At 40.8% G+C, this 24619-nt stretch overlaps 2 protein-coding genes across 3 annotated transcripts in view; one reads left to right on the forward strand and one right to left on the reverse strand.

The window, feature by feature from the left end:
* The window catches only part of LOC104950880 (prolyl 3-hydroxylase 3-like), a 6923-nt gene extending 2443 nt beyond the window's left edge, over positions 1–4480 (reverse strand). The window contains exons 1-4 of the mRNA XM_010777476.1: positions 3916–4480; positions 2890–3074; positions 2629–2787; positions 1508–1700 (exon numbers count right to left, since the gene is read on the reverse strand). Coding sequence (XP_010775778.1) covers positions 1508–1700; positions 2629–2787; positions 2890–3074; positions 3916–4213 — 835 coding nt within the window. The 5' untranslated portion in view covers positions 4214–4480. The remainder of the gene's footprint in view (positions 1–1507; positions 1701–2628; positions 2788–2889; positions 3075–3915) is intronic.
* A 305-nt stretch (positions 4481–4785) lies between these two features.
* On the forward strand, positions 4786–22954 carry usp5 (ubiquitin specific peptidase 5 (isopeptidase T)). Of its 2 annotated transcripts, none has more exons than XM_010771198.1 (19): positions 4786–5072; positions 6040–6168; positions 6309–6372; positions 6470–6597; positions 7052–7197; positions 7480–7664; positions 8435–8529; positions 10805–10998; positions 11274–11345; positions 12139–12226; positions 13480–13605; positions 13691–13844; positions 14952–15114; positions 15527–15615; positions 17214–17399; positions 18813–18956; positions 19811–19947; positions 21791–21944; positions 22834–22954. In XM_010771198.1, the coding sequence occupies exons 1-19, from the start codon at positions 4965–4967 to the stop codon at positions 22920–22922; spliced, it is 2451 nt and encodes an 816-aa protein (XP_010769500.1). In that variant the 5' UTR covers positions 4786–4964; the 3' UTR covers positions 22923–22954. The 2 variants fall into 2 exon arrangements, with proteins under 2 accessions (XP_010769500.1, XP_010769508.1); XM_010771206.1 differs by having other exon boundaries at positions 17214–17342.
* The last annotated feature ends 1665 nt before the right edge of the window (positions 22955–24619 follow it).

Below are 24619 nucleotides of genomic sequence, written 5' to 3' on the forward strand. Positions count from 1 at the left end.
CGCAGAATCGCGTTTTTCTGGAGGATCTAGTTTACACCTGTTAATGCAATCCTCTCCCCACTCCTTAATTTCCCCTGAGTCAATGTGTGGGTTGTGGATTTTTAGCAACGGAAAACCCAAAATAATCGGATGCTGAGCAGATTCAAAAATGTGAAACTGCATAATTTCAGTGTGGTCCTTACTTACAGTAATCTGGATAGGTTGTGCAGTGGGTTACTGTAAACAAAAAACGACCGTCTAAAGCACTGGCGTTNCCCCGCGGGACCGTGCATAATCATAACCTCTGCAGCGCATCATCTGCTTCTGAGCGCGCCACATTCTGAATGGCTGAGGTGAAGCTCTCTAGCGGAGAATACAGCATTTTCCAACACTTCCTCAAGAGCGAAATCCAACGTCTGGGAGGCTTTTGGTGTCCTCCTAGATGGAGAGAATAACCAACATCCCACGCTTTTTGAGAGAAATATGCAACTGCGTGTGTTAATAATTGCACGTTTTCACTGCTCATATATATATGCTGGTTCGGGTCGGGTTGCGGATCCTGTGCCGACGGTCGGGTCAGGTTGCGGAACTAATTGGTAATATGTGCGGGTAGCGGGGCGGGTTCGGTATTGCACGTCGCGGGTGCGGGGCGGGAGCGGGTCTTGAAAATCAGACCCGTGCAGGACTCTGGCTCAGGGTGAGTTTGGCTGTGTATCACTAAACAAGGAAACCACACCTCCACGGAGCTTCCCGACCAATCAGAGCACACTGTGCTCACAGGGAGGGTGGGGGCTGGAGCTATTGGAGCTACAACGAGCCGTTAAAGGCAGAGAGTGAAATTCAGTGAATACACGTAGTTTACAGAGATGCTGTTTGAGAAACCAAAGTGATTTTGGAAAATTGCACAATATAAATCTATTCTAGTAGACCTCAACAATGGAATTATGATCAGTGGAAATGGCCATGAAATGGGACCTTTAATACTTGTAAATAAAACTTTTGGCCCGTAATTTATTTTCCTCATTGTAGCGACCATAGAGGGGAGAGGGGGGGGGGTATCACCAGTCCTGCTGATAGTGGGGGGATATATCCAGTCTCTGATAGTGTTACGTAATTATGTGTGTTTGTAAGTGTGTGTGTTTGTGTGTGTGTGTGTGTGTGTGTGTGTGTGTCCGCATCTGTAGCCTGTTATTGTCTCATTATACCGCACTGTGAATGAATTCAAAGTAAATATATAAGTGGTCATGAACACATCTGTCCATCAGACAGAGGGCTGCTGTGCCTCCTGTCATCATTAATGGACGTCTCTTTAAAATGACCGCTCAGAGGAGAGGAGTTCTCATTTCTCTAACCGCCTGCTGCTTCCCCTCCTCTCTCCTCGGTTCCTCCGCTTGCATCTCCTGTGGGCGGGACTAAGTCTCGAGGATAGGAGTCGCGGAGGGTAGTCGAAGAGGGGAGTCGAGGAGGGGAGTTAGAGAAATGAGAAAGGGCCTAGGTGTCTTTTGTTGTTGTTGTTGTTGTTGTTTACCTGCAGCCTGCTCATAAACGCTCCTACTACCGTCCACCCCCCTGTCCTCTGGCAGCCGTTGGGAGGCCATCTCACACTGCAGCCGGCACTCGTCTGTCTGCCGCAGCGTTTCATTCACACACTCTTTCCATTTCTCTGCAGCTTTCAGCCAGTCAGAGGAGGCCTCGTACTGAACTGCAGAATCATACAGGACCTGGGTTTAAAGACGAGAAAAGGGAGAGAAATAAAAGTGTATTCAAGATGAATATGATGCTTTTGATATAATGAAATAATAGTAAAAACTTAGACATGATCTGTTCAGAGTGGAAACATTGGGAGGCATGCTATAACACGGATAATTCAAGCCCATTTCAAACAAGCCTTATCCTGTTATAACAAGTGTGTCCAAACAGACAAATAAGTTGATCAGGCAGAATAAATACATCCAGGGTTAGATGAGATGGTTATATAAGAGAGAGTGAAGGTGAGAGAGAGGAATCCAGGCCCTCAGGCCAGGGCTGTCTTTCCACTTTGAAAATATTTCAAATATCCAAATAAAATGATGAACATATATATAATTCTATGATGGACTCCTTGCCTAAAGTTTTGGCAGGTGAATTTTTTGTTTTTGTTGTTATGGTAATACTTGTTTTGGCCCAAAGAGGCTGAAGTGGCGACTATGATTTATTCCATATGAGTTACTGTCATTTCTTTACACACGATTGCTTTTAGTCCTATTGAGAACATTGGTTCGTGGTGATATGCAGCCTCTTGTGGCCAACATGTGTATTGCAACAACACCCAACAAAAATGATTGTGAAAAAATCTAATAATACAGATGGAAAGATGTGTTTCTTATAAAATATATGCCGGAAAACTTTTTTCAACCTTAAGTCAAAAACAAAAGGAGATCAAACATATTTAGATCAGGCTTAGAAAATTGATCTTCAGATTTTTACCTAAATTCTGAGCTCTACTTTACCCATATTTAGTTTTGTAAATGAACAGGAAAAACAGTGTAGTGCATGGACATGAAATTAGATTACGTGTATGGAAATATAACCGTTGCAGTTTTACAAAAACATACAGAAACTCTTTATTCTTCTCTCCTTTAAAAAATGTTATCCTCCATCTTTCCTCACCCAATGATTCTCATTCTCCAGCTCTCTGTCCTGGAAGGCCTCCTCCGTCACTCCCTCCATCCGTCTGTACTTCTCTATGTTGTTCCTCATCTCCAAGTGACTGGGGTTGGCCACAAAATAGGTATGAGCTGCAGACGCCGCTTTCTGCAACTTTTCCAACTTCAAAGCAGAAAGAGAGTCAATTACGTTCAACAAACCCAGCTAAGACTTTGAGCTGTATCATGAGAAATGAACAACTATTAGTACATCATAGATCTCTACCTTGTAGTAAGTGACCTGCAGGAAGTTGTAGGGGTTACGAGATCCAAATTCATAATCTATGTCGGTAGAAACGGGGAGTTGTGCTGCAGGTGACACCGAGCGTCCGACACAGAACCGCAGACATTCAGCTCTCTGCTGAACCCAGTCCAAGGTCCACAGATCATGCAGACTCCCCTGCTCAGAGTCTAACAACACAGAAAACATTAGTTATTTCTTAAAGTGAAATATGCTGTACCATGCAACATTGTCCATCCATTATACCAAAGATAGTCATTTCTAAATGATAGAAATAGTGTATGCATCGTCCACAATTTGAGTTTATACATGTATGCACGTTAAACCTAACTAAATAAAAGAGGTTGAAATGAAAAGAACGATTTTCTGGTAAAAATGGAAATCTTTTTTCTCGTAATTATTAAATTCCCGAATGAAGACATATTTTAAGAAGTGACACAGATTTCCTCTCCTTACAAACAGAGAAATGTATATATTTGTATATGTACAGTATATATTGTTCATATTCCTGCAGCTTACTTATATATTTATGTCTATTGCAATGTTTTACTGCAATACTTTATTTATTATTTTATGAATAAAGTATATGGATTGTTGCATTGTTGGAGGAGTCTGGGACTCCCAGAGTTATCACAATCCTCATACTTTATTTATTACGGGGTGAAATTGGGTTGCACCATTTTTATATACAATTAAATCCAAAATATTTATATACATGTAAACATAGGAAGTTAAAGTAGAGTAAACATGTGAAATACAACAGTGTGATTAAAGAATATAGTAGAATTAAATATGTATGCAAACATAAGAAGTTATTTTAAAAATGTGCAATTAAAATATGTTTTTTCAAACAAAAAAACAATATGCATATACAATTTTGTAAAAATGTGCACGTATTTAAGACGAATTAATATGCAAAATGGTGTATATTAGGCTGCAAAAAATACTTTGTTACGCTTTTGACAATACCTTTGAATGTACAATTATTTGAGTATATAAATTGTACCTTACCCAGTCTGTTGAATGCTTCTCTCCCTGCCTCCACACACTCCTCATGACACTGCCTGCGTACCCGGGAAAGGGACTCCTTGGTCAGGATGGCTTTCTCCAGAAGCTCCGCTGCCTTCACCCACTCCTCACCGAAATACGACCGTACCCCGGTGTAATACAAGAAGTCGTACGGCTGCGGCAGAGACAATACATTAGCGCTGCCTCTACCCGGGGTCGCCGAGGTGAAACTAAGTAATGTTATTAAAACAAAATGAAACGCCACGTATACAGTGAGATGGTCAGCCTGCAGCAGCGCCATGGTTCCAAGAAACCCCGAGAAGGAGAAGAGGAGGGACTATGGAAATACTGGGGAGAAAGTTTCCTCCTGTTTGTGGAAAAGTATTTGCTTTCAGTATAATTTCACATGATGTATCTACTACTATACAAAGTTAACGTCTCCTGCTGTTCAATTATTGTGTTTAATTCAAACTAAATGTAACGTTTTTACTTGTTTTGAGGTCATTGTAGCGCCCAACGATGTCTTTAAGGGGTTTACGTTAACTTTCAGGAACGTTAAGTTGCAGTTAGTCTTTGTGGCCGCGAGAGGAAGCAGTTGGTTGACATCAATGGACTTTACCGTAAATACACAAATACGAGTCACACAAAGTTTATTTATATTGTACATCTCATGCGACAATTGATGCTCTTCAAGATGAAAAAAGACAAGCATAATATATACTACTACTCAATTAATGAACTGACTCTTCATACACAGACGTAGGCTTACATGTAAGCAGCGACTCTGCTTTTCTAGATGTGATGCGAATACTGTATTAGAAAATCACGACGTTGCCTATATGCTAAGCATTACGGTAATGGTGTGCGGGCAACTGAGTTCTTTCGGCCTTCGCTCAACACAAGGCAGCATCTCATGATTCATTCAGCCAAACACAGACACCACAAGACGGGCTAGACAACATACACTATCCGAGCCGGGAAATCAAGAGGCTGGGGGTCCAAACTCAAAGGAACAAGTTTCCCACTAGAAAGGCGGAACTAGCTATCTTGTCATGGCGGATGTTGGGGAGGTTTTGATGTCGGTTTTGTCCACAATTCGGGTTCCGAAGCCCGGGGACCGTGTCCACAAAGACGAATGCGCCTTGTCATTTTCCTCTCCGGTGAGCCATTTTCCCCTTTTACAAATCAAAACGTCAACTAATAAACCGTATTGTTTCATTTCTCATTCCCCTTCACTCCCTGATGTGTTTATCTAATGCAACGGTGTGTCAGGGCTGTCCTACTTTAACGCGCTGGCTTCCTATATGTTCCTGTTTAGACCAACGAGCATGCTAGCGTCAAGCTAAGCTAATACTGCACTGTAATGGAAACTTAGCTGCTATAGCTAGTTAGCTAGCTATGTCAGTGCAACTGCTGTCAAACTAGCTATCAAGCTAACTGAGTCGCTTTATGGTCACAACTTTAGCAGGATAGTAAATATCTTTTTAGCTTTTCATAGCATATAGTATTTCCACATTTTAGGTTACAGTTGTTTGTGGAATTTGATATAATTAAACCCGTGTTGGGCTCAATTGCAAAAATGTGCAGGTTCAATTCACACACCTTTTATTTATTAATACAATAACCAGTATGTATTCCACTTTAATATTACATTCTGTCTTTGTTTATCATTTTCTATTTACATGTAGGCTTCTGCACTTACTGGGCCACATGCAACATTCTCTGCAACATTTAGCTCATTGTATTTTATTTGACGTGTATAGGCTAGTTGTTTTTTTCGACATTACTTGAACATTCTTCTTGAAACACAATCCTTCCAAATGTTATTTTGACTCTGTTTCTTCTTGCACTGTAATATTGTTTTTTTTCTAAATAAAAAATATTATATAAATATTGATGTTGCATTGTTGGAGTTTTCATTGCCTTAACTACACTGTAGCTCCTGTGCATATGACAATTAAGCCTTTGAATCTTGAATCTCAATGTAGAGCTAATTTTCTAACAATTTGTGAGTGATGTGAGATGGGTAAGACATCCACATTCCTTCATCTTCAACTTCCCATTGTTGTGTCACAATGTAAAGACATCACCACAGGTTGTGACATTTAACATTGTTTTCTTTTGCAGGAAAGCGAAGGAGGCCTGTATGTGTGCATGAACAGTTTCCTTGGCTTTGGGAGGCAGTATGTGGAACGGCACCATGCCCGGACTGGCCAGAGGGCTTACTTTCACATCACCCGGACTCGCAAAGCTAAGGTGGATTTATTTTCCTGTCCAGACCAATCAATAGACCAGTCAATTAAATGTAAAAGTTTTGACACCATCCACACCATCTCTTAACACGTCAAGTGAACTCAACTTACAACCATTGATACATTTTGTCATTCCCACAAAAGGAAGATGACAGTAACTCTGGATCTGGACACCCGCCCAAGAAAAAGCCCACCAGACTGGCTATAGGTTAGTGTATGAGAGCATTTTTACATAAACACAAATACATTAAATGTCTTCTTTTGAGACTGAGTTGTGTAACCATCATATTGTTTTGTCTTTCCAGGGATTGAAGGAGGGTTCGATGTGGAGCAGGAGCTGTATGAGGAGGACTATAAGGTGGTAATTTTACCTGACAGACAGGAAGTGACATCAGACGACCTTGCAACCATGCCTGACGTTGTGAGAGAGCGGGTGAGATATATTTTGTCTTTTTCTAGCAAGATAAATATTTATCATTCAGTTAGGGGGAAAAATCGCCACTTTTGTATATATCCAATTCCAATTGGTGTTGATAGTAAATGTAATTGATTGAAGCAAAAAAAAGAGAACAGAGTCATGCTATATTGACATAGAAAGCTGAGTTTGCAGCTGCAAGATGTGTTGTTAAATCTGCATCCAGCGCAGTCATGTGGTGTGACAGTGGCGGAGTTTGATGCAAGGAAGAACTGCATCTGTTCCTGCTTGACTTGTCGTCTCCAGTAAGAGGCTAGGTAGCCAGGAGGTGTGCAATTTCTAGACACACTACTCTTCCTACCTGCCTTAACCATCCTGGTGCTTCAAACCATCAGTGATCAAGTAGTTTGGAAGTTTTATTACGAGCTATTAGTCGGGTCTAATGTCTTTCTTTTGACTATCATCCCTCAAGGTGTCCCTGTCAATGGCGGGGATCATGTCAGCCGACTCAGTGTCTCATGCCTTACAAGTTCAGCAGTGGGATGGAGAGTTGAGACAGGAGTCAAGGCACGCCCCCGAACTGAAACAGCTTGACAACGGAGTCAAGATCCCACCCAGGTGAGGCGTTAGAGCTGTCTCTTCAAAACACCTACCATACAGTTCCTCATAACTGAGTGCCTTTATACAAATGTTTCTCTTATTTCTCTGCTGTAAATTGATGGAAGAATGTGCAAAAAATGGCAATGATGCTATTGCATTCAGCATCCGTTATTGCATTCGTCCATTGCTGCGTTATAACATTTAGAATAGAGATAGCTGTTTGGTTTTATAAGCCGAAGCCTGCAAGATTTTTAAAGCAGTGCAAGACATTTTTTGTGACCTGTGTCTTGAACATCCTAGTGGCTGGCGGTGTGAGGTGTGTGACCTCCAGGAGAACATTTGGATGAACCTGACGGATGGCAAAATGATGTGCGGCCGAAGGTATTTTGATGGCTCCGGGGGCAACAACCACGCCCTCCTCCACTTCCAGCAGACTGGATTCCCTATTGCCGTCAAACTTGGCACCATCACTCCCGATGGAGGAGGTAAGCAGATAGCTCAATTCATTATTTTTTGTGTTAAAATCTGAGACATTTCAAGTAAAATTCAAAAGCTTTTTTTTATATACTGTGTTGAAGATGTTTACATACATGCAATCAAACTTTTGTTTTGATGACAGCAGGCTGCCAAAAAATGCTTAATCCAGAAACCCAAATTAGCTTAATTGCAAAAGTTTATTTTTATTTTAAAATAACATGAATACTTGTTGTCCTGCACAATCAAAAATATTCACCATGGAAAAGGGCACTTTTTACATCAGTAAGCATGCTAATTAGCTGCTCAGCTAAAACCTGCCCATTTATATGCTGGTGTGGGCTTGACTCTTCATTACTACTGCAAACTACACACCGTCTGAACATGTCTTATAAACCACAGTTCGATTGGGTTTACTTTGTCTCTCATTCCCCTGCTGGCCATCAAATCAACATATTAAAACTCAGACACCGACATGCTCCTCCAGCTCACTAAGATAGTACGGCTTCTGATACGGTTTTCTCACATTTCATAAAAAAAATAATATTGTATATATTTCTAATAGCTATAAAGGGATAATAAAATGTGTATGTCCCCCCCCCCCCCCCCCCCGCACTCGTGGTGGACGCTCTCTCAGCCCTTGTCTGGCGGAAACACTGGCAAGGGCATCATATTACAGATCTCTAGTGTTAAAATGTAACAGACTATCTACAATGTGTCCACTTGTCTCATGCTTTGGCCTTCATTGCCCTCATTGTCTCTTCTGTCTTTGTATGTCCAGATGTGTACTCCTACGATGAGGATGACATGGTTCTGGATTCCAAGCTTCCGGAGCACCTGGCTCACTTTGGCATCAACATGATGACCATGGAGAAGGTATGTTCTGTGTTTCTGAAGTTCCTATTGGGAGCAGACTTGTTTCTTTTCTATTCTGTTTTTTTCTCTCTCTCTCTCTCTCATTGATACTGGTTTGCTTTATTCAACACATCAAGTTGCTACAAGTTCTTGTAAAAACAAGTATCGCTGAAACACTCAGTTTAACGATTGAAATTCAGATATATCTGATCTTTTTTCTTCTCTGTTTGCGGACATCCAGACAGTTGTGGCTGGCTCTATAGAGGAGACATTGATTACCCAGTATTACTAAGGGGTTTAACATTCAGCTGCAGTGTTAGAGAGCCAATCACACTCTAATGCCACACGAACGTGTTCTACAGAAAAATCAAATCATTGAATTTGTGCCCACTTATTTATTTGATTGATTATTTCCCCGTGTTAATGTTTGAATGCCAGCACACTGTTGACTGACACAATCTATACGTTTACATGACATCATGTAAAGAGAGATCGTTATAAAGGTCATTATAGCTGTATTACTGATTGACTATAACAAGTGTTCTCTAACTTTTAATTAGAGCTGTCAGTCGATTAAAATATGTAATCGCATGATGTCCATAACCTTAGAGGAATATTTTTCAAGTTTTTAATACTCTTATCAACATCTGAATGGACAAATACGCTTTATGCAAATGTTTGTTTATTATCATCGGAACAATGACAAAATATTCTCCTGAATATTCTCAACACAACAACCTGGAATCTCTCTCTCTCTCTCTCTCTCTCTCTCTCTCTCTCCCAACCCTGTCTACTTCTCTGCACTGAGCCAGTTTCTCAAACAGACAAGCTGGTTGACAGTTCGTCGGTGAAAGCCGCCTCCTCTGTCTTCATTACAGTCAAAGCATGAGACGTTCCCACTGAGGGTCAAATAATGCGCTGTGATTTGCAGTCGACACTTTGGATGCGATCCGAGTTATCTAACCCTCGTCCTCCACTATGTTAAGCTGTAGCACCCATTTAGCTTTCGCTGTTGTTGTCCAGGCGTCTCCCGGCAAACTTTCGAGCGTGGCCTGCCGCAAGCGAGCGGCAGGAGCGGGGCTGTCAGCATCAGCTGTGTGCTTGGCTTGCTGTTTAAAACTGCTTTTTTTGTATCATATCTCTCGCTAGAATCTCCCACCATCCAACTAACAATAACAACAACGTCAAGCCTTTGGGCTCTGAAACTACGGGGCGGGCCGAGGACAAATACACATGCGTTAATCGCACGTTAAAATAATTAGTGGCGTTAACTTGACAGCCCTACTTTGAATGCATACCCATTATCCTATCCGCCTACTTTCCTCCACACCTGTGTTTTCTCTGTTTCCCTGCTGTTATACATTTATTTGCCACCTGCTTCTCTTCAGACAAAGTGCAGATTACACAGTTGTCTGCAATGTGCCTCTCACTGTGTACTTTAATGTTGTTTCACGACTTGCTAATGTATTGCACACACATAATGATGTTGCACAGACAGGGGGTGTAACTGCGCTACAGTAGAGCATAAGACAAAAGGCAGCACTTGGTGATGAGTTTTGTAGTGTCTTCTTTCCTAGAGTATGCTGCAAAGCAATTATCTCCTGTACCCAGTGTTGATGTTAAAAGCCTTTTTTATTTAGTCTTTGTTCTGTGCAAAACATCCTTATCATTTGTTCAACCTCCTTTAGAATTTGCAGTTCTTAAATGGGCCCTATTGTGCTTTTCTGAATATGATTTTCACACACTTCCCCCTCTGCCTAAAACGCCTAGATTAGACTCCTTTGTTTACTTCTGTAACAGAGTGACACCACTACGTAACACTCACGCTTCTATTGGCTAGCGCTCCAACACATTGTACGTTACGCAAAGGGGCGGGACATATCTAAGCGGTTGACCAGTCACACAGAACCGGCCAGCTAACCAATCAGAGCAAACTGGGCTCTGGTTTCAGACAGAGGGTGAAGAGAGGTGCTGCAGCACAGTATGAGGCAGTATGAGAGAAATAAAGAGCTTTTTGAACATTAAAGCATGGAGACCTGTCACATTAGAGACACTACATACAATTATGAACCAATAACGTAGCATAATAGGGCCCCTTTAAACTACATTTTAGTCTAGTCCTTTTTTGTCAACAATATTGTATTTTGATAAGATCCCTGTAAGTATTTAATGACACTGGTTCTGTCTTATCCTCATCTCTCCACGTATTTAGTCATACTCTTCATTAAGAAAAAATGAGCCCTGCTTGTCCCCTTCATCCTTCATCCTGTAATCACGTTGACTCGTCTGCCCTCAGACTGAGCGGACGATGACAGAGCTGGAGATCGCTGTGAACCAGCGCGTTGGGGAGTGGGAGGTGATCCAGGAGTCGGGGACCACCCTGCGGCCCCTGTTCGGCCCCGGTGTGACTGGCATGAAGAATCTGGGCAACAGCTGCTACCTCAACTCTGTCATGCAAGTGCTCTTCACCGTGCCAGACTTCCAGCAAAAGTGAGAGCCCTCTATTACACAAAGCCCCCATCCTCCTGTTACTCCCAGCTGTTCGTGTGGAAAACAGCTGTCTTATAAAAGACAATGGAATTATTTTGGCAAATTTTAAATGAAAATAATATGAAAAACGATGTTTAAAGCTGGCTATTACAGCAATAGAGTTGTAATAATTATTCCCGATTGATTGAATATTCCTCTAACAACACTGTCCAGATATATGTGTAAAATACTGAATGCAAAGATTCATTTCATATCCTTCAACTCACGTCTTCCAGGTACGTGTCTAACATCGACAAGATCATTGATGAAGCCCCAAGCGACCCCACCCAGGACTTCAAAACCCAAGTGTGAGTGTCTGCCTCTTTTATAACTAGCTCTTGTGTTACTGTTGGTTGCCTCAAAGCCCGCTTCAGTGGTTTGTTCGAAAAGAAAAGAACCCCGTTTGATCAAAAATGACAAATTCCAAAGCGCGTTCTTTTTCAAATCTCTTCTCACTCAAAACAATTTCTATGCACATGCAGTCAAACACTCATCAAACCCTTTTTCCCATTATATCTTGAAAAAGCTACCATCTTAGTAACAGTGGATGAAAGGAGCCATCCACTGAAACACACACACACTCAAAGTGGGCCAGTTGTCAGACACACAGCTGATGACAGATTCCTTTCCAGGCAGCTCCATATTTAAATGCGTCTCCCTCTCTTTTGCTATCAGAAGGGTTTAGTCACACTTACACTGACACTTGGCCACTTGTCATTTTAGCATTATGTCTCTTTTTGTGGAAACAGATGCTTCCTTAATTTGGTGTTGCTCATGTGTGTCCTAAACAACAACTTGACTTGTCACTTATGTTTTAACGTGACACAACTGTCAGATATAAGATGATAAGACTATATTTTACAATATAATCTCGTGTTTTGAAACAGAAATATGTCAGATTTGAATTATTTTCTTTGGCCAAACAATCTCTTGTTTTGTTGCTGTCCAAAAACATTTACACCCAACAGAGATCTCCTTCCTGATTAGTCATTCCAACAAGCTATTTGAAAGCCAAAAATACATGTAGGCCTTTATCCAAATCCTCCTCCTGTGTGTGTGGTTGGATGTGCAGTGTTGTCAGCTTTGTTTTCTTTTCCACAGAGCCAAGCTCGGCTACGGTCTGTTGTCAGGAGACTATTCCAAACCAGCACCAGACCCTGCAGATGAAACTGGTGCATCTGAACCCAGGGTAGGAAGAAACAGCTGATTCACACTTCTTAGCTTGGTCTTAGATACACTATATAGACAAAAGTATTGTGCCACCTACACATTACACCTAACTTTCATGACATCCCATTCCAAATTCTTAGGCATTAATATGAAGTTGGAGAGAAGAAATGTCACAAGCTGACTTGTTGAAACGGTGGCATCCTATTACAGTAGCTCGTACAAATTCACCGAGCTCTTTAGAACGACTCATTTTTTGGGCATTTTTTGTAAAGGCAGACTGCATGGCTAGGTGCTTGATTGTATACACCTGTGGCAATGGGACTGAATGAAACACCTGAATTCAATTATTAAGGGGAGCGTCCCAATACTTTTGTCTAGATCAGGGGTGTCAAACTCAAGGCCCCGGGGGCCAAATCCGGCCCGTAACTTCATTTCATGTGGCCCCACAAGAGCTTTTAAAGAATATAACATGTTTATTATACGGTTATATGCCGATTTACAGAAGCGTTGCCCATAAACTGCATTTCCCACAATGCATCTCAAATTTGACTTTTTTTTTCTCAGAATTTTGGCTTTTTTTTCTTCAAAAATATGCCTTTTATCTTAGAATTAGCATTTTTTTCTCAGAATTTGACTTATTTTTCAAAATGTCACTTTTCCCCCCCAAAATTTCACTTTTCTTTTTTTTTTGACTTTGTTTCCAGAATTTGGCTTTTCTTTCTAAATCATTTTGTGACATTCTCATTTAAGAGATTTGCAATTATTTGCCCTAGACTTCTGCTTTCAGACGTAGTTAATTATTAAGTTATTACCCTATCCCATAATAATCCAATGCATAGGCAATAATAATAATAATAGATTTAATTTGTTAGCGCTTTTACAGGTGCTCAAAGACACTTTACAGATATAGTGAAGAGAAAGGAACAACAAATAAATACATATAGTTAAAGTCAAATAATACAAAAACAATTGCACATTAAAAGCTAGAGTGAAGAGGTGAGTTTTTTGAAGGTGGTGAGGTCAGAGCAGTCTCTGATGGGTTGTGGGAGTAAGTTCCAGAGACATATTATATTATGTAATATAATACATTATTTTATATATATTAAATATTTATATATGTATTTTTATATAGTCTTGAAGTTACAGCCGGCCCTTTGAGTGCAACCATAATGCTGATGTGGCCCGCGATGAAATTGAGTTTGACCCCCCTGGTCTACATGGTGTATAAGCCCTCCCCCTTGACACATCCAACTGTTTAATCTGTGTTTGCAGGGAGACCAAATCGGCATAGCACCTCGAATGTTCAAAGCACTCGTTGGGCGAGGCCACCCAGAGTTCTCCACCAACCGGCAACAGGATGCTCAGGAGTTTTTATTGCACTTCATAAACATGGTGGAGGTAAAGTAACACTCACTCTGCTTCTTGTTTTTTTATGGTCACCAGCTGTTCTCTGTCTGACATGAGCATTTATTTTCCCCCACAGAGGAACTGTCGCACTGGGTCCAACCCGTCTGAAGCCTTCAGGTTCCTGGTGGAGGAGAGGATTGTGTGTCAGCAGTCGCAGAAAGCCAAGTACACACAGAGGGTGGATTACATGGTGCAACTGCCAGTGCAGATGGAGCAGGCCACCAACACAGGTGAGGGGAAACAATGTCCATCGGCTAGAGTTAATGTTTTTCACAATAGATGAGAGTAACACCTACGTCCGGGCGAAAATTACGGCCCCGCCCACTTTTGGGGGAAAACAACGCTGTCATTTGAATGGCGGTCAATACAAATTCTGATTTTTTTGCCAATCCGATCAGAAATGTAAGAAAACCGTGGATTTGTGGATCTTCAAAATGGACAGACAGGCAAACAATTACATTCAATCATTGGAAATCGACGATTGGTCTCGATATATGGTTAAATTAAAATCAGTACGCGAGGCTGTAATTTTCGCCAGCTGTTACTGTCATGAGCGAGTTGGAAAATTATAGTTTTATCATGCCAAAAAGCTGCTGTGTCGTTTAGTGCACCTCAAAAATTAAAACAAATCCAGAGTTCAGTGTTTCTGTACTTCCTCTGAGAACAAAGGACAGTAACAGAAGATCTCTGGCTTCAGGCTCGATCGCCATTCAAATGACAGCGTTGGTTTCCCCCAAAAGTGGGCGGGGCCGTAAAGTGGCGTAGATGTTACTCTCATCTATGGAAATCGATCGCCTACTGCTATATTTAACCATATATCGAGCCCGATCGTCGATTTCCAATGATTGAATGTAATTGTTTGCCTGTCTGGCCATTGTAATCGGGCTCTTTGAAGATCCAAAAATCCATGGTTTTCTTAAGTTTCTGATCGGATTGGCAAAAACTTCAGAATTTGTATTGACCGCCATTCAAATGACAGCTTTGTTTTCCCCCAAAAGTGGGCGGGGCCGTACTTTTTGCCCGGAAGTGACGCATGTGTTACTCTCATGTATTGGAATTCACTGCTGGAAAAAAAGCTTGTTTTTCCAACATCACCCTAACCCTCATGTAAAAAAAAATCCCCTATTGTATTACTTTCGTCTCTTGGCATCTCAAACCAGATAAAAAAGGAACAGAGATAGCTCAGCATTGAATATTTATGATAAAACATACACCAAAGTTATCATTGCCATTCATTTCTTGAGGTATGACGGACATCTGTCAACTTTATTTCTCCCAGTTGCATTTTTAGTGTAACTGCGATTTTTTTCTCAACCTTGTGCATATTTGTCCAACAGAAGAGCTTCAGGAGGCAGAGCGCCGGCGTGAGGAGGGGGACAGCTCCGCCCCCACAGTGCGAGCTCAGATCCCCTTCACAGCCTGCATGGCGGCGCTGAATGAACCCGAGGTGCTCACAGACTTCTGGAGCTCAGCCGTGCAGTCCAAGACTACTGCCACCAAGTATGAAGAGACACACACACACTGAAAGGGATGTTAGATCTTAAAGGTCACCTATTATGCTAATTTTCCTCAATATATTATAGGTCTCAGATATATCCAGAGCCTGTCTCTGATTGGCTGAAACACCAAACAGGTGGGGGGGGTTACCTTGGTTGCTGATTGGCTAATGGTTACACAAGCCAAAAAATCGTTATGACATCATAAAGTGTCCAAAATCTGATCAGCTCATTTTCAGACAGGTTTTTATAGAAATGGATCAGGACAAAAAGAGAGAGAATCTTTGTTCCTGAAACTTTCAGAGTCTCTTTCCACAGAGGGGACACATGTTGATGTAGAAGAGACATGAACAAGTGGATAATAGGTGACCTTTTAAGATGCCTCGATTAACGCCATCTTTCGTCTCATTTGTCAGAACGACCCGCTTCGCCTCTTTCCCCGATCACCTGGTCATCCAGATTAAGAAGTTCACCTTCGGCCTGGACTGGGTGCCCAAGAAACTGGGTGAGCAAAGATATTATTATTATAGGATTGTGTTCAAGCGATTAGTGTTTTTCTTTCTCTACACAGAAGATCCTGAATTGGAAATCCACTTATCTCACATTGGCAGATAATATTGTCTGAAGGGACTTGTTTGAAACTCCTGTTACTCATGCAGCAATAATGTTGAACAGGCTCACTGTTATTTATACTAGGGATGCCAGAAACTGACCATGAGCAAATTCGAAAAAATCGGACAGCCCTGGCGAATATTAATAGATTATTCGCCGCTATAATACTATTACTATTATTAGCATTAGTATATATTTTTGGTTGAGACTAAGCCAGTAAAAAAAGAAATAATAATAAAAAAATATATAAATAAAATCGAATTTTATAAAAAAAAATTCGATTATGGAGACTGTAACGAAAAATCGAATAATTGCTGGCATCCTTAATTTATACAGTTGTCTTTCATAGCGTGGCAAAATACTTTCTGTTTCTGATCGACCGGTGTCTTTTGCCTCTCATGAGCTTGTGTTTATAGTGTATATAGCTAGTGTGGTGGAGCAAAGAACAACTGTGTTTCCGTCTTGTGGAAAATCAAAAGCAGTGCGATTGTTTATCTCCAGGTTGTTGCTCCTGCATTTCTTACAACCCAAAGTTGGACATAGGGGTGAAGCAAGCCCCCAGGAAGTGTTCGGGTGTTTTTAAAAATGTTAAATAAACAAAGTCTTGGCTTTTAGAATATGAAACTTTTATTGCCAACATCACACGATAAATACATGTTTGAAGCTTGTAAAGGGAAGAAGACAGCTCTCCCTCGCACCCTGCTGTTCCTCAGCGCCGCTGCCCCTCCCTCCGGCTCACATTATGAATGCAAGGCGTTTGGTAATCATAGATAACTCGGCAGGGTCCGTTACAGTTTGTTTTCATCTGATTTCAATTAAACAAAGTCTTGGCTTTTAGAATATTAAACTTGTTTCGGCAAATTCAGATGATAAATACAACTTTGAAACTTGTGACGGCATAATTACAAGCGGAGAACGGAGTAACTTAACGTCCCAGCAGGCATAACAACAGCCGGTGTTTCTTGTGAGTGTTTTCCCCGGGAAACAAACACAATACACACAAACACGTCACAGATTATTTCGCGGTATTTGGCTGCCGAACAAAATCACATAATATTAGTACTACAAGTAAAACAAATAAAAATAAAAATCGGTCCGCCATTTGCCCTTCCCTGCTCTAAATCAACACAGAATTATTTTTGAAATGTTTGATCTCATGAGGCAGAAACAATCCTATGCAGCCAACACACTAATCTAATTCTGGTATATTATTAATGACATTAGTGCTGCCTAATCTTTACCTGCAAATGTGCGGAAATACCTAATTATGAGACATTCAAAAAATGTAAAAGTTGTATTTTAATGTTGATTCGATTCCGCTATGGGCGAACAGTAACAAGCAACAGCATCTCAGAGGACATTTGATTACATTTGAACATTTCTCACCCAGTTGTATAACATAATTATGATATTAAAGTGTGTTAACCAAGCATTTGCTCTAAAGTGAATGATGGGTTATTAATGTGTTGTTTTTGTTTTCTTTCTATACAGACGTGAGCATCGACGTTCCCGACACTCTGGACCTGAGCGCGCTGCGAGCCACCGGTCAGCAGCCGGGGGAGGAGCTTCTTCCTGAGGTGGCCCCGCCCCCTCTCATGACCCCAGACGTGGAGGTTAAAGGTATCCTGGGTTTCCATGGCAACGAGGAAGACGACTCTCTCTACTCCCCACTGCTGTGTTAGTCTGTCTGGCGTTTTCGGCTCTTCTCCCCCCCCCCCCCTCATCTCTCATTTGTCCTCCCTCGTTTCCACCTTTTCTGTTTCCTCACGTCCTTCTGTTTCCATGGTTTCTAACTATTTATTCATTTTCACATCATGTCAAGTGATTTAAAAGTCATTCATTTATATTTTGTTGAACATGAGTTGATTTTTCTGTTTATTATTTCATTATTTCGCCTTTTGTCAGTATCTCATTTGAAACGTTTTTTTTTTAACGTGGCAATAGACAAGTTGTTTTGCTTTATTGTATCATTATGTAGTAAATGTTGACTGCCAGTGTTACCTCCAGACCAGGGCTGAGAGGGCGTCCACCCGCGAGCAGGGGGGGTGTGTCACGTCACGTCGTGTCAAGAGACTTGAATTTTGAATTGAGCCGTCCCTTATAGATTACTATCTCTTTACGTATTAGTGATGGGAATTCCGGCTCTTTTTAGTGAGCCGGATCATTTGGCTCGGCTCACTAAGAAGAGCCTCTTCATGTTACCACAGTTTACCACGGAGCCTCAGTTTCGCCGATGCGAGGCTCCGGCGCTCGCAGTTCACGCGCATGCTCCACTAGCACCCCCCCCCCCCGTCAAGGCTCGCCGGCAGTACACTTTCCTTCACAGGAACACGCTTTGCTGGCAGTGAAAATAATCCCACCAGACTCCTTTGCCCCTCCAACAGAGGGACGTCCTTGTCCTTTTTTGTTTTCGTCATTTCAAGCGATAAAAACTCGATCTTCTCTCAAATTATTTATTTGTTTGGACGCCCTCGGCTCGAGTTCAGGCCAGGGCGCTCCGAGCTGAATAAGGGCGTCAAATGACGGCAAGACGCCCCTTCCCACTGGGAAACGATGCGTGGTTATAAAATCATGGCACCGTCTGCGCTTAGATCGCTTCCCCGTAAGCCTCACTTTTACTAAGCAATTTCATCTCAAAGGGAAATGAACGCTCAAATTACTGCAAAAACCAAAATGCAGTGTATCCTGTGCAGTGTTGCAATATCTATTCCAATGAGACTAGCTCTACTCCGAATGTTGCCATCGTACTACATTTGAATTTGGGTAGAATCGTTAGAAAACTAATTTGCATAAAGCTAAGTAGTTGCAGCACACGAGGAGAGGGAGTCCACTTAGTAAAAGAGCTGTGGAAACTAATGGGAATTAATTACAGTATAATACACTTCATTGCTTTTTCCTGACAGTCTGAATAAGGCTTTTAATTGGTCGCCATTAGTAGCCTTTGAGTAAATCAAAAAGCGATCAAGTCGTTTTTGTGAAACAGTAGGAAAGTTGTCTATTGCCATTTATTAAGGAAACACAGAACAACAATGATTTCACATCAGTGTTTCTTCAAAAAGTCATTTAACTTTTCCCTCTCCACACATCCAGCTCCAGTGCTCGACGACTCCACTGTGTCCCAGCTTTGTGAGATGGGATTCCCCCTGGAGGCGTGCAGGAAGGCGGTGTACTACACTGGGAACACTGGGATCGATGCTGCCATGAACTGGATCATGGGCCACATGGATGACGCAGGTGAGCAGAGAGAACTCGCATGAAAAGAAGTCATCCATCAGTCTTAATCCTTTAATCATGCGTAACATATTGATAGACGCTGTGATTGCCTCAGCTGGTACAAAAGAGTCCTGCTGACGATACTCTGCGTTCATTTTAGTTGTGAAGCCATACGGTTTTTTGACCGCTGCACTGCAGAGAAATTATGAGTTTAAGTTGTTTATTTTATGTGACGTAACTGTCTCCATCATCGACTAATGTACCGAAACAAACAAACAATATCTCGTGTGTGGGAAGAATGGATGTATAATAAGAACCGGATACAGCGTGGGAGGCGGGGCCTCGTTCATTCCTATGAGAGTTGCCCATTGGCGCAGGAAGACAAAATGGCCCAACTTTTGAGAGAGCGAAACATCACGAAAGTATTCATATAATCCATTCTTATTGTGCATCCATGGGTAAAGGTTAAACTCGTACTGAACACGTCACATGAACGTGCCGGGCGGCGCGGTCCCGTGGGTTAGATCCGCGTTCATAATGCCGAGGAAAATAACTCTCAGAATAACGTTATTAGCACATTTTACAACTTGAGGACCGAATGTTTTTAATAACGGCTATACAAACGTTCATACTGGGTAGTTTATTTAGTTTAAAAAAAAATTATCCAACGATTTACAGGCGTCTCTTTCCCAATGTTAGTCAATGGGAAAAAAATCTTTCCGGGCCCAGCGACTGATACGGAAGTGTAGTACCGCCGCTTGGCCACAACGAATATTTTCCTCAGAGTCCGGCGCACTTCCTGGGGGCTTGGTGGGAAGTGGGAGAGATTGCTGTTTTACTCTCACTCATGTTGTCCTCTCTCTGATTGGCTGCAGACTTCGCCTCCCCCCTGGTGATGCCGGGCTGCAGCTCCGGCACCACGCCCACTGAGAGCCTCTCTGAGGAGCACCTGGCCACCATCGTGTCCATGGGCTTCAGCCGGGAACAGGCCACCAAAGCACTCAGAGCCACGGTGAGAATCATACACTTTATTTGTTGAGCACATTTCATGCACAAATAATAATAATAATAATAGATGACATTTGTATAAAGCCTTTCAAGGGACCCAAGGCCACTTGACATGGTGAACAAACAAAAGGGGCAAATAATAAAGTAAACAAATTCAATAAATAGCAGCCCAAAGTGCTTTACAGAACAAAAGAGGTAAGATAAAACACCTACCGTGATCCTAATGAAATTCCCTTGAATTAAAGCTGACAAGAAATTAAAATAGGTTAAAAATGAAACCATTAAAAAAAACATTTGAAATAAAAGAAAAAATTAAATAATACAAATACAGTAAAATTCAGACGCTCATGTTTAGGGATGGGTACCGAGCCCCGGTATTAAACGGGCCCCGTGGCTGAATTATTAAAGACCGTGGTACCGTTAAGCTCTGATGTTCTGGGTCTTTTTATCGGTACTGGAGACATTTAAAAAATATGGCATACATATATATTATTGCTACACAAACATTATATTGCAGTTTTAGTGTCGCAAACTCCGTTTCTAATACGCAAAAAGACTACAAAATGCGAGTACAATGTGTCACAGGACAACACGCTGCAGAGGAATGAAAGTTGCAGAAAAAACCCGGATAATAACTAGTAATTTGCTGTGCGCTCTAACTGAAACAACTAAAGACGTTTTTTTAACGACAGTTAGGGTTAGGTTGAGATCTAGATTTCAAAAATGTTTTCCCACTTTGTCATTATCACACCATTACACATTAGGAGGACACAAAGCAGCCGATGGCGGTTTGTGTGACCCTCATTTTAAATTACTGAGATGAGATACACGTATTTGTTGCCATATTTAGCCTCAGTACCTGTGTCATGTTGAGGCAGATCCGAGCTCTTTTTATTATATAATTACATTTTCAGTATTCTAGTTATATCATTATGAGATTACCCAACATGTGGCTCCTTTACAGAAGTCGACTCTAATAGAATTTAAAATGCGTTATTAAATTATCAACTCATTGAAACTAAAATGTTGAAGGCGAAAAGCTTGTAATACAGTTTCAAATTAAATATTATGATGCTGCAGATAAGAAATTATAATTTACAGACTTTATAAAACATAATAGTTTGGTACACACATCAAGAAGCACACCATGATCATGTTATACTAAGTACAATGAAACGAGGATAATGATGTAAAAGCTATAATTCGCCCTGATGTCCCAAATTATATTGTAATTGCAATATAAGTCAGAATGAACTTAATTCAAATTGTATTTATTTAAATAATTCAGGCCTATTAGCTACCACATAATGCCGTGTAGGAAATGAGTGTCATCCATCTGATGTAACCGCAGTGTTTCTAATCTTATTGTCCGCCTGTGAAGAAACGGCATCAGCTCTCGTGGTTCCTCTAACTTGTTCGGTATCATCCAAACTTTCTCCAGAAGGGAAGAGAAGAGAAGATAGGAGCTTATTTTTCGACCAAAAGCTCAAGTTAGGGCTGCTCGATTATGGCAAAAATCATAATCTCGATTATTTGAGTCAATAATTGTAATTGCGATTATTAAATGCGATTATTCATTGACTTTGAAAACATCCATTTATTGGAGAATTTTTTTTTTAACAGTATGTTTTTAACAGTTGATTACCCTGAACTTTAAGTATAATTCAACTGAAAAACCCTCAAAAAAAAAAAAAAGTCAAAAAAAAATCATCGTTTTATTTCGATTACGTTGTTTTTGTAATCGTTGCAAGCCATAATCGAAATCGCGATTTAAAATACGATTAATTGAGCAGCCCTAGCTTTAGTTATTGACATTCTTGATGACGTCTCCTCCTCTTGTTTGACAGAGTAATGTCCTGGACCGGGCGGTGGACTGGATCTTCTCCCACCTGGACGACCTGGAGTCGATGGACGTGTCTGAAGGCGGTCGCTCAGCGGCAGAGAGCGAGGGCGGCAGGGAGCCCCCCCCACCTGGCCCCCGGGTCAAAGACGGACCAGGAAGTGAGTCCCGTCAGAGGAGGCATTACATTGAATTAATTCACAAGACATGTCGTGAGCCACGAGTTGACACAGCGGTTGCCAAAACCAATTCTGAAGATCTCTACCCCAGACCCATGCATTTAGCTAGTTCGGAGAGAATAATCAACTTAGTGCATAACAAGATAAAACAGGCCACGCACTATAACACCTCTATCAGCTGACGCCAACAGGCAGGAACAGGGAGACTAAACACTGAGATCACAGCAGCCCACGGTTGCGGGTGCCTGAGCTCAGTGAGGGCAGTACAGACTGATAAGCTGGGTCAACAGTATGGGTCCAGGACAATATTTCCCCAACAAGCATCACAAGGGCCCACTTTCACAAATAGGAATTTTTCCATTTAACTTTCAGATATGGCAGAAAAAAGCTCTGTAGCAAACACACACTTATGATACTTATTTGTTTTGTTCAGCAGGACAATCTTCAAATATTCATTCCCATTTCCCCCACATTTTTGAAGCATTGATGCACTCGCCAGAAGTAAAAAGCTAAGCTACAAACAAACTACATCACAGTCACCTGACTTCACGTCACCACCGCTAAGCTAAAGGCTGCTAATGTTCATCGTGATGACGTTTGGTAGTCTCATTTAGACCCTTGTTAGCAACCACCTTTCTTAAGCTTTGGACCAGAAGTGCTAAAATGCTAACTCATATCCGGGTTTTCAGACTCATTCCTGCACCACTCTGTTGTGTTCACAAACCTGAAATGTAGACAGCAGCGACACAATCATCCTATATTTAAAGACCTGTGTTCTGTCATCCGCTATTATTTCATTTCATATTTAAAAATATATCTTATGTACATGGTGTAACTGCGATTGATCTAATGGCTTCTCTCCTTTCTCCAGAGTACGAGCTGTTTGCGTTCATCAGTCACATGGGGACGAGCACAATGTGCGGCCACTACGTCTGCCACATCAAGAAGGATCACCAGTAAGTCTTTCTTTCATTATGTATTTTTATTCTTACTAGTTCAAGGGCTCAATATGTTATTTATAAGTCAAACTGTCGAAACAAAACCTGAGTATGTGACAGTCTCATAGGTTATGTGCTTACTGTTCTCAATCAGAAGGTCATTTATTCATTAACCCTTAGATGCACGAGTGACTGGACCCTACACTCTTCCATAAGTGGGTCAAAAAGGACTGTTTTTATGCCATTTTTGTCATTTTGGTTAAGAAAAATCACTAGTATAATATTTAGTATTATATTTTGATTCACACTATAAATATTTTATATTTAATTTTTCACTATTTATTTTAGACATTTTTTTTTACTTTTTGAAAAAAACGTTTTCAACATATTGATGCAAAGATCTCCGCTATTCTGAGACCCTCTCAGTATTCCATTCCCTTTTCAAAACTCATCTCTTCTCCCTCTTGTCTACTCATAGCCCCCCACCCCCCCCATCAATCCATGCCATCAAAGTTGATAAGTCCTTAACCCCGCCACTTCTAACCTTTTTCCCTTAATATTGTAAAGCGATTTGAAGTCCTTGAAAAGCCTATACCAAAATATAAATGTATTAATAAAATTTAATGAAATTATCTGAACAGGTATCNACTTAGCAGGAGAAATGAGGTGTTTTGCACTTTGGGTGTGTGGTTTTGTGAATTGTGTTTAGTGTTCTGAGAAACTGAGCAATTAAAAAAAAACGTGTGTTAGCAATCGAGAAAAACTGTAAACGAATAAATAAAACAAGGATAATTGTGTGTTATTGTTGAGTAAATAACAGTGTGTTATTAAGAAAACAATAACACATTAGAAAAAAATATACAGATTTCAGTATTTTGAGTATTTCTTTTCCTCACAGAAGGCAAAAACAGTCCGACATTATACGATTTAAAATAAAAACAAATCAATAAAAAGATAAAACACTCGCATGTAATTTACGTTAGAAATAGAATGGTTTTGAATAATATATGAGAGTAAAATCTACGTCACTTTACAGCCCTTCCCACTTTTGGGGAAACCAACGCTGTCATTTGAACGGCGATCAAGCCTGAAGCCAAAGAGATCTTCTGTTACTGTCCTTTCTTCTTAGAGGAAGTACAGAGACACGTAACTCTGGATTTGTTTTAATGTTTGAGGTGCAATAAACGACACAGCAGCTTTTTGGCATGATAAAAGTATTATTTTCTGCCTCGCTCATGAGAGTAACAGCTGGTGAAATTACAGCCTCGCCTACTGATTTCAAATGTGTGCTCTAAAATGATATTTATAAATGACTATTATCATTTTCATAAGCAAGACAATAAATGGCAAAGATACAGTATGTAGAAAATAAAAGTATTTAAGATACGTTCATAACGAACGTAACGTGGGAGAAAATACGTTTCTAGCTAAACGTATTTGAGAATGCAGTTTAGTTCTGTGGGAACGTAATTTTTAGGAGACAGGGTTGTAACTCTGCACATTTCCAATGCAATACATTATTTGGGCTGTATTAACCAATTGTTACAGAACATGTAAGACTTGCCATGTTCTTATTCAACATGTTTTACATAAACATATCTTACAATTATTCGGGATATACGGCAATATTTGCTTGCTTCAAAGACATGTCTAACATTGTTGTTGGTATGTTTAGGAGACCAAGCTACTCTTGATACCTGGAGGGCAGCAGAAAACACT

Source organism: Notothenia coriiceps, unplaced genomic scaffold (assembly GCF_000735185.1).
Source record: "Notothenia coriiceps isolate Sejong01 unplaced genomic scaffold, NC01 NC01_scaffold00000339, whole genome shotgun sequence".
NCBI lineage: Eukaryota > Metazoa > Chordata > Actinopteri > Perciformes > Nototheniidae > Notothenia > Notothenia coriiceps.